At 43.3% G+C, this 12,373-nt stretch overlaps 1 protein-coding gene across 3 annotated transcripts in view; it reads right to left on the bottom strand.

The window, feature by feature from the left end:
* The window catches only part of B4GALT4 (beta-1,4-galactosyltransferase 4), a 30,042-nt gene continuing 17,669 nt past the window's right edge, over window positions 1-12,373 (bottom strand). For 2 of the 3 annotated variants that reach the window (XM_081137977.1, XM_081137976.1), the window contains 4 exons: window positions 10,934-11,121; window positions 6,455-6,577; window positions 4,373-4,477; window positions 14-939 (listed from right to left, as the gene is read on the bottom strand). In XM_081137977.1, the coding sequence (XP_080994103.1) occupies window positions 807-939; window positions 4,373-4,477; window positions 6,455-6,577; window positions 10,934-11,121 (549 nt within the window). In that variant the 3' untranslated portion in view covers window positions 14-806. Of the gene's footprint in view, window positions 940-4,372; window positions 4,478-6,454; window positions 6,578-10,933; window positions 11,122-12,373 lie in introns of all 3 variants that reach the window. The other variant, XM_081137975.1, reaches the window with a different exon arrangement.

Here is a 12,373-nt window from a genome sequence, read left to right as displayed (position 1 = left end):
AAAAAACAAGACTGGGCACCCAAAGGTTTTTTTATATTTTACTGCAGAGGTATTTCCAATGTATTATTAGTTACTATGTAATTTGCAAACTGCTAATTCAAATGCTACATGTACAAAATCATTTTACAAAAATGATTTAAAAAGTAGTAGACAATGTGTTTTCTGCCGGGGTCTTCCTGGAAGGCGTGTCCGGGCAGGTGACACCACCTGCACAGCATTAGCAGCAGCCAGCACAACCGGCACTGCCCTCCCACCGCCTCTTCAATTCACAAATTGGCTGCATCTTGGTTCTCCAACTCTCTCCCCTCTTCTGCTGCTGTCTTCTCATGTGGGACCCACCTCTTCACAGATGACCATGCAGGATAAATGAGTAAGAGAAATACATCTTCGTACCTTTCTCCCTCCGAGAACAATTCTGGTTCTCCGTGATATTCACCAATCTTATTTCCTGTGGCCTTTTTTATCCCACAATGTATCACTTCAAACTTAAATAAATCTCCTTCAATTAGTGTTCTCAAGTAGCCTGCATGATATCTTTTGAGTCTTCCTTTCATATTCAGTCCTTCGAGTATCCGTATTACAATATTTTAACCTTCATGATCAAAACAACTAAGAAAGCTGTTTTGTTACAGCTGTTTTACATTCCATCTTACCAGGAACTCTACTAAGAAAATACAAAAAGGAAAAGTTCAGCTTGGTAATTAGCTGTAACAAGTTCTTAATGTGTGCTACTAGGGGAAGTCTCTAGGCCAAAACTATTGCAATCAAATATTCAGCTCTTCCGAACATCACCAGACAATCCAGGGTCATGGGTTAGACCAGAAATCCACTGTGATGTTGATATATAAAGGATTGTAATCCACAGACAGTAATTTATAAACACAACTGCTCAGCCCATCTGTTCTCCAGACTCGTGACACCTGATGTAAGAGCTTCATCCTAAAGATAAAAAGAACAAATGTGAAGGGTAAGACAAGAATTTAACATGTATTTCCATTGCTTTTTGCCTTGCCACAAAATTTAGCAAAAGCATCTTGGTAAATTATTATACCTGTTGGGTTTCTTATTGCAAAAATGTTTATTTTCCCCATCTAAGGTAACAGGCACCAATGACAGCCATGTGTTCATGTGCCAGACCTCATGTGAGACCCTGGAGACCAATGATGGAAAGTGCCATATAATAATGACACTTGCATGTGGCGAGTGCCAGGTCTACAGGACAGAAGGACATATAGTTAACACTGATATGATGTGATATGTGTCATCCACTGCTAACAGGTCCTTGGATAGGCTTCAGGGGCTCTATGAATCCTCCAACGTTATTGGGGAAACTGTCTGTATGCAGGGAGGATACACAGCTCTCCCAACAGTCTCAAATAAAGTTAGAATGTACATAGAGAAGAATGAATTAAGGGTGCCTCACTTCATGACGGAGCCTGGAAAAGGATCGGAGAGAAGGAAAATTTGAATGGGGCTTAAAAGAGGAGGAACTCACTAAGTGAAGAAGGTGAGGGAAAGGATACGCAGGAAGAGAAACCACCTTGTGCAAGACACACTCACATGCAAAACAGCAGAATGCATCTGAAGGAGAAGTAATTGTGTGGCCGGAGCCCTGGGATGTGGGTGGTGACCCGAGTTGGTCTCTAAGAGCCCACCAGTGAAAAGCAATCCATTTCAGTTAGAGGAACAATGTGGATGGAGGTCGGAAGCACAATGCTGAGCTAAATAAAGTCAGAGGAAGATAATACAGCAGGATTTTTCTTTTCTTTTCTTTTTTTAAAATATATCTTTATTGATTTCAGAGAGAGGAAGGGAGAGGGGGAGAGAGAGAAACATCAATGATGAGAGAGTCATTGATCGGCTGCCTCCTGCACGCCCCCGACTGGGGATCAAGCCCACAACCTGGGCATGTGCTGTTACAGGGGAATCGAACCACGATCTCCTGGATCCCAGGTCAATGCTCAACCGCTGAGCCACGCCCGGCCAGGCCAGCAGGATTTCTTTCATGTAAAATAGAAAAACATGCAAACTAAACAATACAAATATATGGGAAAACAAGAAAACCGAGAAATGGCACAACTAATTATAATGATCCCAAATTATCAAGAAACTTCAGGAAATTGTTGCCTCTCAACGTGGGAGGGGGGCAGATAAGAAATTAGGAAGGGCCACACAGGTAACAGGCATAAATTGGGTGGGGGACACCACCAGTGTTCATGGTATCAAGAATCTTCAGATTTTTCATATAATTTGTAAGTATTCTTTTTTGTCTACTCAATAATTATTTTTTAGCCTGGCCGGGCGTGGCTCAGCGGTTGAGCATCGACCTAGGATCCAGGTGATCGGGGTTCGATTCCTGGTCAGGGCACATGCCCAGGTTGTGGGCTTGATCAATGACTCTCATCATTGATGTTTCTGTCTCTCTCTCTCCCTCTCCTTTCCTCTCGCTGAAATCAATAAAGATATATTTTTTTTAAATAATAATTATTATTTTTTATTTAAAGAGTAAAGTGCATACCTATGGACAGAGACCAGTAAGACACATGAAAAACAGAAATAGTTGTTTTGTTAAAGTGGTAGATTCTAACAAAAAAGCTAAAAAGCCTTTTAATATTGCTTTAAAATATAGATTCTAATAAAGCCCTATAATATTTAGCTAAAAGCCCACTAATACTGTTGTAAAATGTAGACTTTAACGGAGGGCCAAAAGGCCTTCAATGCTGTTTTAAAAGTTAGGGGAGCCCTGGCCAGGTGGCTCAGTTGGTTGGAGTGTCTTCCCATACACCAGAAAGGCTGTGGGCTCAATTCTCAGTCAGGGCACACACCCAGATTATGGGTTTGATCCCCAGTTGAGGGGATATGGGAGGCACCGATAGATGTTTCTCTCTCACATTGATGCTTCTTTCTCTCTCTGTCTCCCCTCCTCTCTCTCTAAAAATCAATAAAAACATATCCTCAGGTGAAGATTAAAAAAAAAGGAGGGGGGGACAGAACAAAGAAATATAGATTCTTCAGTCATAGCCCCATAAAGAACTGGCTTATCTGTCAGGATTCCTTAGTGGAAGGGCTAATTCCTGGGACAGAGTACAAGGTGAGCCTAGAACAGCTCATCACACCAGATTGCAGGGAAGGAAGCCCTCAAAATCAGTGTAGTTACGTCAAAGGATTCAGGAGTCAGCATGAAGAAGATCTCATCTGCCAAAGACGAGACAAGTTGAGCACTGAAAAGAATGTTCCCTGAGGATGCCAGGGAACATCACCTCATCGTTTTGAAAAGTGAAAGAGCAATGCTGATTCTTTCCCTTTATTCTGCCTTTTTTATAAGAACGGTAACCCAGGGCACTCAAAGAGACAAAGAGGGCAAGTCCTTCCTTGTAGAAAGATCTGGCTAATAGATGCAGAAGGTGTGACAAAATATCAGAATTTTGCAATCCCTAATTGAGTCATAAATTTAGGCAACAATCAGCAATGGCTGCTAAAATCATTAGGTGAAAAACTGATGGGGAACCTCACAATGAGTAGATGGGCCTGACAATACCTAACCCCACAGATCCTGATATCACAAAGACACATCCAGACATCCTGTCCTGTTGTGACACAAGAGGAGGTACATGGCACCATCCAGGAAGTGTTCTTGCCCCAAAATAGTACTGGACTCTGTCAAATCTTAAGATCTAAGTCCCAGTTCACAAGGAAATGCAGAGGTCAGGGGCACACATTAAGATTTACTACCGGAATGCAATTGGCAAAATCCCCAATGTAGGAAATGCCATCGGACAAATGGCTTGATTTGTTCAACAAATAAATTGCAATGGGGGGAAAAAAGAGGGGAGCAGGAATCTACGGATTAAAAGAGATTTCAGAGAGATCATCTAAACACAATGCATGGACCTTGTCTAGATCCTAATTGGAATAAAACAAGTGATTACATTAAAGCATTTATGAGATAATCAGGGACGTCTGAACACTGACTGGATATTGATGACATTAAGAAAGTACAGTTAATTTTATTTTAGGTATGATAATGGTAGAGCGGTTCTTTTTTAAAGACTTGTTATATTTTAAAAATACATACTGAAGTTTTTACACACGAAATGCTGTGATGTCTATGATCTGCTTCTAAATAACCCAGTGGGGGAGGAGAAAGAAGTGGGAGAAAGAAGAGAGGCCATGAACTGGTAACTGCAGAAGCTAGGAATGGGGTCCAGAGGGTGCGATATCCGGCGCCTCTACTTCTGTGTCTGTTTCAAAATGACCTCAATAAAAAGCCTGGAGCACAATCAACTGGCTCCTCTGATAGGATTCAGCAGCGTCCTTGCTGACGGAAGAGACTAAATAGGCAACGTACCAGGCCCAGGAAGCCGGGACTTACCGTTCTATATTCACCTCATTGCCCTGGTCTCTGGTGTGGAAGATCATTGTGTATTTACCCACATCGGGCATTGGTCGGATTATTTTCATTCTATGAAGCTCAACCCTAGAAAAATAACACAGGTGGTTTTAAAAAAAAAAAAAAATCTATCTTACTTATCTACCATTAGGCACTTAAAAAGAATCAATTGCAAAAATGTATATGCAGGTGCACACACATAAATAGTCACACAGAGCTTGATTATTTGGGTGTTGTTTTTTTAAAAGAATTTTCTTATAATGTTGGGCTTCGGGCACTAAGTCCATCAGAGAATCACATTTAACATTTACTTTTGGAATCCAAAGGAGATATGTCAATTTATAGTTTGTTATTTTCCAAAAACAACTGAGAAAGTACATTTTAAAACATCATGATGTAAGGTATATAAATGTAAATCACTATGTTGTACACCTGGAATTAATATAATATTGTATGTCAACTGTAATTGAAAAATAAATTGTAAAATATTATGATGAATAAGAGAATCAAGTCCCTTAGAATCCCTAGTTTACTTAGTGCTTCCTTCTTTTAACAAAGAAAGTGATGATCGTTTAAGGTCACAAGCTTTAAAGCCCATGAACCTCAGTTCAAATCTAGACTTTGTCATTTATAATCTTGGTAAGTCGGTTCATTGTTCTGGGTCTAGGTTTCCCATCTATAAAATGCCCGGGGTGTTACAGAGTTGATCAGACAGGCTCAACGGAGAGAGTCCACAAGGAACATGCTTTGCAAACCGTAATGGGACACATAAGTGCGAAGAAGGATGGTGCCTGCTGCACAGGTGAGCAAATACATATTTAGTAAATAAATCTCAACCAATTTTATGTTAAAACCATTTAGTTATCCATGGCATTGGTCAAGAACCACTCTGAAGGCCCTGACATTCTTATCAAACAAAAGCAAAACTTGGTGCTCCCCCCGACCTTGTAGCCAAGGAGCAGCAGGAAAAAAGACAGTGATGATACATGATCAGTGCAAAATTCTACCAACCATCCCATCTGGGCAGTAAAATGGATTTGGGGAGATGATGGATACTGTTTACCTCCAGCCTTTGCTGCTCTTGCCCTGAAATCTAGCAGGTGCGCTCTGCCCACTTCATCAGCCCTGGCCACACAGGCCTTGAAGAGCAGTTGCCCGTCACACGGCCACACATGGCCATTCTATGCAGACTTTGGTCAGGGAAACCCCTCCCCTCCTGCCAGAAACACCCCAGAGACTCTCAGCCTACACAAGGGAACAAGATGAGCAGGAAGCTCTGGCTTCTTTATGCTGAAACGAGGAAAAAGTCCTGACAGTCACATATCTATTAACTCAGAACCCCAGCTGAGAAACTTCCTTTCCAACAGACAAGAGCAGGAGGAAACGGGGTCCCCTGCTAGCCAGGGAAGGCCGTGTTATTGCAAGTCTGAAGATACTGGCTGCAGTCTCTTGAATAATTACTTATTTCTGGGAGGTAGGGATACCTATCTGGCCATGAAACTCAAGTTCAGAGCAGAGAGTAGTCCCGGAACACTGAGGATAATGCCAGCAGCCCGGAGGCTGGCCTGAGAGACAGGCTCCCACAGTTTGCGGGGCTGGCGAATGCCTAAAAGAGAGGACATCGTGGCCGGCCTGCTTCGGGGTATGCAGCTCATCACAGGCTGCAGGCAATTCCTGTTCTGGGCACGGGGAATTGGGCAGGGTTCCCTGGGGTCTGAGAGAACGCATAAGCTTATAACGAGCCCTCTGGCCACTTTCCTCAAATTGCAGCTTTTTGTTCATTGGTGAGGCCCTTCTCAGTAAGCAATACCCACTGGTAAGTCCACAGAGACCTCCATCAACACTGTGGGCCCTACGTCCATGGGCCAGGAACAGGCCACCTTCCATCATTTCCACACTCCAGTGGCCAAAAGCAATTTGGGGCATCCTGCCCTCCCTCTGCCCCTGCCACCCCGCAGCCTCATGCCCTGCTGGGCTGGCATCTATAGGAACTGTAACACGTGGGTTTCCAGAGCCATCGCTGATGGCAGGGCCCCGTGAAGGGGACCCGTTCCTGTTGTTCACCTGAGTCTGAGGTCATCGTCTTCGCCTCCCCAGCCCCAGTAGTTGTTAGAGAATCCATTCACCTTGAAAAACTGCTCTCTCCTTAGGGCAGTGACGCCCCCAAAATATCCATTGTAACGCAACCTGGAGCAGAAGAGAGGAGAGAGAAGGTAAGAACGTTAGCACAAAGCCTTCTTGTTCTCCACAGACACTTGAGAAGTCTCTGAGTCAGGGCTGGCATTCTAGGACCACCCTGAACGCCACGCACTCCGCCCATCCGTTCCAGCTGGGCACCCGCCTCCCAACACCCCTGGCCTTGCTTGGGCCCGCATTCCTGTCTAGACAAGTGCTCGCATCTCCTCGCTAAGCAAGGTGCCACCCACCTGTTCTTGTTAATGTTCAATGTCTGTGTGCAGAGGTCTACAGAGGTACCTATAAGTCTGCACCACAACATCAGATGTGGGTGACAGATTTCATCTCATGTGCCAATCCAAGTAATGGTCATAGCTACAGGGCACTAGGTTAAGAAGGCTGCATCCAGGTTCAGCATGAATAAGTATCCTAGAGACTATACTGTTTTTCTACTTTAACTTTTTTTGAGAGAGGTGGGTAGAGAGCAGGAAACAGCTCCCGCACACACTTGGTGTGCAAATCTCCACTTCCACACATGCAAAGTTCCATCTCAGTCTGTTTCCTGAAGAACCCAATACACTTCAACTAACCTGATGTTCCTGGTTTGAGCAATTGGGTAGATAACAGTGTCTTTCACAAAAGGAGAGTATATGGAACAATAATTAGGTTTTGAAAGGAAGACAGTAAATTATGTTTTGGATAAGTGGAATCTGAGATATCCCTGGGGCTTTTGCCAGCAGTCAAAAAGATATGAGGTCCAAGCTCAAAAGAGAAGAGAGGCTAAAGATACAGCAGTGGAAATAAGCTGTCAAGAGGCGGTACTTGGAGGGCCGGAGCAGGAGAAATACACTGCCAAGGACAATATAGCACGTGAGAAGAGGGCAGAAAGTGGAGCCATGGGGACACCCACAAGGAAAGGGGAAAAGAGAAGAGATCAGAAGGGACCAGTGAGAGGGTGCCTCCCAGTCACACAGCCCTCTAGTGATACTGGTAGACCAATGAGCAAATCTAAGAAATAAAGATATCCCTGAAGACAAAAACGTAACAATTCAGAAATGCAAATGAAGGCAGCTTAATAACTTTAATGTGACTGAATAAAAGGATGTGAATATATAAAGGATTTCTAACTTTAATGAATTTCCATGCAAAGTGCTCCAGGACCTATGAAATATTCTGATTTTCCAGATAAGAAAAAGAAAAAAAAAACCCAAAAGGAGAGATCAATAAACACATAGACACTTGCCATCTAACAGTTGGAGTCCCAAAAGGTAATTTGTGGTTCAACTGATTGTTTCTATGTTCTAGCACAGGGGAGGACCCTGTTTAACCCATAATGGAAACAGATTTACTCATATACCCTCAACCTAAACTTCTGGAAAATGGTGTTATTTTAACTGGAACAAACGAAAGGACATAAAGTGCTCAGAAGGCAGCTATTACTGCCCAAGACACCTAAGACAGTGACCTGTTGCCGTGGTTATTGGGCTTGGAGTGGGAAGGGATTCTTAACTACCTAAAGGCCAGTAGCTCCATCAGGACAGAGTAGAAGCACTGCCCAGACCTAACTTGCCAAGCACCACGGAGGGGTCACCAGGAGAAACCCAATACTGATGATCTGATAGTGACCTATTCAGTAACAACTGTGCACCGTGAGCAAGGCAGCTGGCCAAACACTGTAATCCCTGGGCCCTGCCCTCAAAGAGTTTATAGTCTAACAAGAGGTGAGCATTGTTAGGGTTCTGAGGAAGGAGATGCCACACATTGGAGGATTCGGGTAGGTAGAAAAATGGGGGACCTCTAGGTGGCCAAAACCCCATGTGGAAAAGGAAAGAGGAAGAAAAGGGCAGACAGTCTGAGCAGCACCTGGAGACCAGCTGAGCCGCAGCGAGAAGTGAAGGCAGAGAGGAGCGGGCAAGGAAGGTTACAGAACTCCACTGCTCAGTGGCCTCCTGGATGGCAAGCGTCTATGTGTTTATTGATCTTTGCTTTTAGTTTTTCTTCTCATCTGGAAACGCACAACTATTTAATTGGCCCTGGGACAGTTTTATTTCTTCTTAAAGAGCAATAAGATTGGGCAGACGTAGTCATAAAATAACAGTAGAATCCAGTAGAAAGCAGGCAGGTACTAGAGGAATTCTTGGCCATATCACTTGCCACAGGCTGGTCCAGAGCTTTATCACTGACCCATGGTCAGTGGGAGAAACAAGATTGATTTCTGGCTTCATCAGAATCTGGGACCGTTGGGGCAACAGTCTAACTCCTCTCTGCATGGGTGTAAAGTGAAAACATTTCTTGCACTTATCACACCCATGCGACTGTTGTGCCAATGAATAAAGCGCGTGCTGATTTAAGTTCTGTGGTGCAGTGACACACAGTTACCAGCACGGAGCAGACACTTAGCTACCAGCCCCATAGCTGCCAGCTATGGAAAGATTCCACCCAAAGTAGCAAAGGTGGGGGGGGGGGGGGTTGGATCATTATTAATGTATGTCTCTCCCTGGCCACAGAAGATGAGGCAATTTACATGATACATATAACAAAGCAAAATACATATACATGACAAACCAGGAACAGAGGAAAACTTAAATCAGAAAAGATTAAAGTGAGAAATATATTAGAACTCTATCTGCAAATAAGATTCTTTTCAGCTTTACAAAGGCGGAGATAGATTTGGCTCAGAACTTCTCGCATCCAGAAGAAAAGAGAGGGTACATTCAATCCCCTGATTCACATTAAGAAAACCTGCCCGTTACTCAAGGAAGACAAAGGCTTTCAGATTGTTAGTTATAAAAGAAATGTCTGGCCAGTTACAACAGCAAGTTAAAACAGTAAGATTCACACAGGGGCTGTTTTTAGAGTGAGTAGCCTCTGATGAAACCCATGATTGTGACATTGAAGTTTTATTCAAAATCAATTCCCAGCAGGAATGCCTGAGAACTCAGTTTCTTCTGGTCCAGCCTAACACAAAGATAAAATCTAGAATTCCAACAAAAGCCCTGTCCTTAAAACAATCCTGTTATCTGCACTTGGGGGGAAAAAAAATCCTGTTTGATTTAATTTCTCTACACAGATGTTTAATTATCATCTATGTCAGGGGTCCAACATACAGGTATTCTGTGCTGTAGATAGCGAAAACTTACACAATAAGTGAACAGATGGTTTGACATGCTCCTGAAAATAGCAAGGTGCCCAGGCACAATATGCTGCTTTCTCCAAAGCAGAGGTGGCTCAGAGGCCAGAAAACAAAACCTCCAGATAATGATATTCAGATCCAAAGATCAAGTTCTCCAAAGGAAAATAATCCTATGATTCTCTTCTAGAACCCTCCCAAGGCTTGAGGCCCCACCTGCACCTGCCCTCATTCAGGCACATGGCATCTTCCCCCAGCCCCAAAGCTTTTTCTCCTCCCAAAGCTTTCCTCCCTCATTACCAAGTGCTTATAGTTAAATTTGCAAAAGTTAAGTGCAAAATTGATGCAACTCCACTGTAGATGTCTCCCCACCAACACACAACAGGGAAGGGAGCCCTTTGAGGGCAGGCACTGGGCCTATTCAAATTGGTCTCATAGCCCAGAGCACAGTAAGAACTATAGGTATGAGCCCCTGTGAATGGCAGGGCCTGGGGGCAGCTGATAGGTAAGTGTGCACACACATAAGCAAATATATAGTTACATTCATAGAGAATTTTCTTGGTCACTATTTCCTCTTGGCTGTGCTTAAATAGGAGCTGGTATAAAAATAAGGTTGAAAAGCAGCTATGCCTCTCCTGGGGGGCACAAGAAATGGGGAATGAAGACAGAAATGGGGGACCCAGCACTTCCCACAGTGGCTGTGAGAGAAGGAACTTGTCCTGGGTGTTCTGGCCCCTGTGCAGACTACTCAGTGGATACTCCCCTCCCCACCGCCCCTCAGAATCCGGAAAGATGCCACCATCTGCAAAGAGATGTCACATTCTTACAACAGAGGCCTAAAAATTGAATTAAGGGGCAGGCTTTTGTTCCTCCTAGAGGGGAAGTCAAGGATAGACAGGTAATTACTTGATTCTGCAGTGGGCAACAGCTTGAAAAAGCTCCACTGTGTGGATGCTGCAAGTGAGGCTGGCCCTGGTTTGCAATGCCTGCATTATTTTCCCTCTCCTGTTCTTTCCCTTTTGTCTTTGGGTTCCTCTGCCAACCCTGTCTGTAGGGCTTTTTCTTAAAAGGAAAAACCTGATTTCTCAAATTCCTGTTTTGAACTTTAAGTGATATGTCATGCGCTATTTTTCCTATTTCTCATTTTCCTAAGACACTCTGGACACGACATCTCGCACAGCCTCGGTGACAGCAGGGCATGCTTCTCCAGCTCAGCAGGCCATGCACAGCCACCTTACCTGTACCCAGTGCTGTTCCTGCCCACCACCAGGTGCTTGGGCTGATCCTCACACTTGTAAAGATTCAGGTCGTTCTCGGGCACCAGGTCCACATCATGGAATATAAAGCAGTCCCAATTTTCATCCTTGAGAGCTTCTATATAGCCCACATTCAAGAGTTTGGCTCGATTAAACTTTTTACTTCCAGCCTGTAGACGGGGAAATTAAAAGTTGAAAAGCTCCTGAGACACAGTTTCACATTGTATCCCCTTCAGTTCAGATGCAGGAGCTGGCAGGAATTACTCCTGCTACACACGACTGTAATTGGACATGAAGAAGCGACAGTAGATGCAATAACAATAAGACAGTTTGTTTCTTTATGTTTCATGCATACTTAAATTCCATAACTTTAAAACATACCTTGAAATGGGGAGTTGTCATTTAATGGGTCTAGAATCTCAGTTTTACAAGATGAAAAAGTCTAGAGACTGGGTGCACAATAATATACTTAACACTACTGAACTGTACACTTAAAAATAGTTAAAGTGGTGAATTGTATGTTGTGCATAATTTACCACAATTTTTAAAAACCCATAATTTTATTTTATTATATATGTTATATGTAATATATATTTCAAGTAGATATGAGGGCGATCTGGCTGCGACATCTGTCACCCAACTGCTCGCCAGGGTTGATTCGGCTGATCTGGCTGCCTAGGCGGATGCATCCCTTCCAAAGCTGCGTGCTCGGTCAGGAGGACGACGTTCCCCAGCAGGAAAGAGGACTGTTCTTCGGTCAAGGGTATATGAGTAGCTGCGCTCCTCTGCTGGAACCTCCAAACAAGCTCTCAAGGTCCCATAATTTTAAAATACAAATAAAAACAACTCAAAAAAAATTAAAAGCACACCTTTATTTATTCCGTGGAAAACTATAAAACCTTCCCTAAATACAAGTCAGACTGATAAGTACCACTGCTTCACTGTTCAACCCTCAACTCATGTCAGTCTTATCCTATGTAATCAATTTACACTAAGCTTCCAAGAGATATAGCTGGCCAGAAAGGATGGAGAACTCGTGACCTATAAACAGAGGAGGTTATTGCTGGTATTTCTAAGCTACTTAAAAGTCTCTTGGAATCACTGCAAGTAAGAGAATCCTGTTTTAATACCTACCAGCAGAAGCTAATCCCCACAGTGACCCTACAGAGAGGAATCGTCACTGGGTTAGAAAAGAACACATTTTGGCCAATAATAAGACCAGAGGTAGAGCATGAAAAAGATTTTACAGTATTAATTTTTTTCATGGCTGTTTGGATCAAATTCCTTCAGGATAAATTCCAGTTCAGTAAATAGTTTATTGTAACAAAAATACAGGCAGTTCTCTCAACAGTTACCACAGTACTTCCCTGAAAAGAATAGGACAAAGCAGACATATTTTTCTACTCATAAAAATATAGACAC

Source organism: Miniopterus schreibersii (assembly GCF_964146895.1).
Source record: "Miniopterus schreibersii genome assembly, chromosome: 5".
Taxonomy (NCBI): domain Eukaryota; kingdom Metazoa; phylum Chordata; class Mammalia; order Chiroptera; family Miniopteridae; genus Miniopterus; species Miniopterus schreibersii.
Note: the sequence above shows the minus strand (reverse complement) of the source record. Positions and strands in the feature narration are given on the sequence as shown.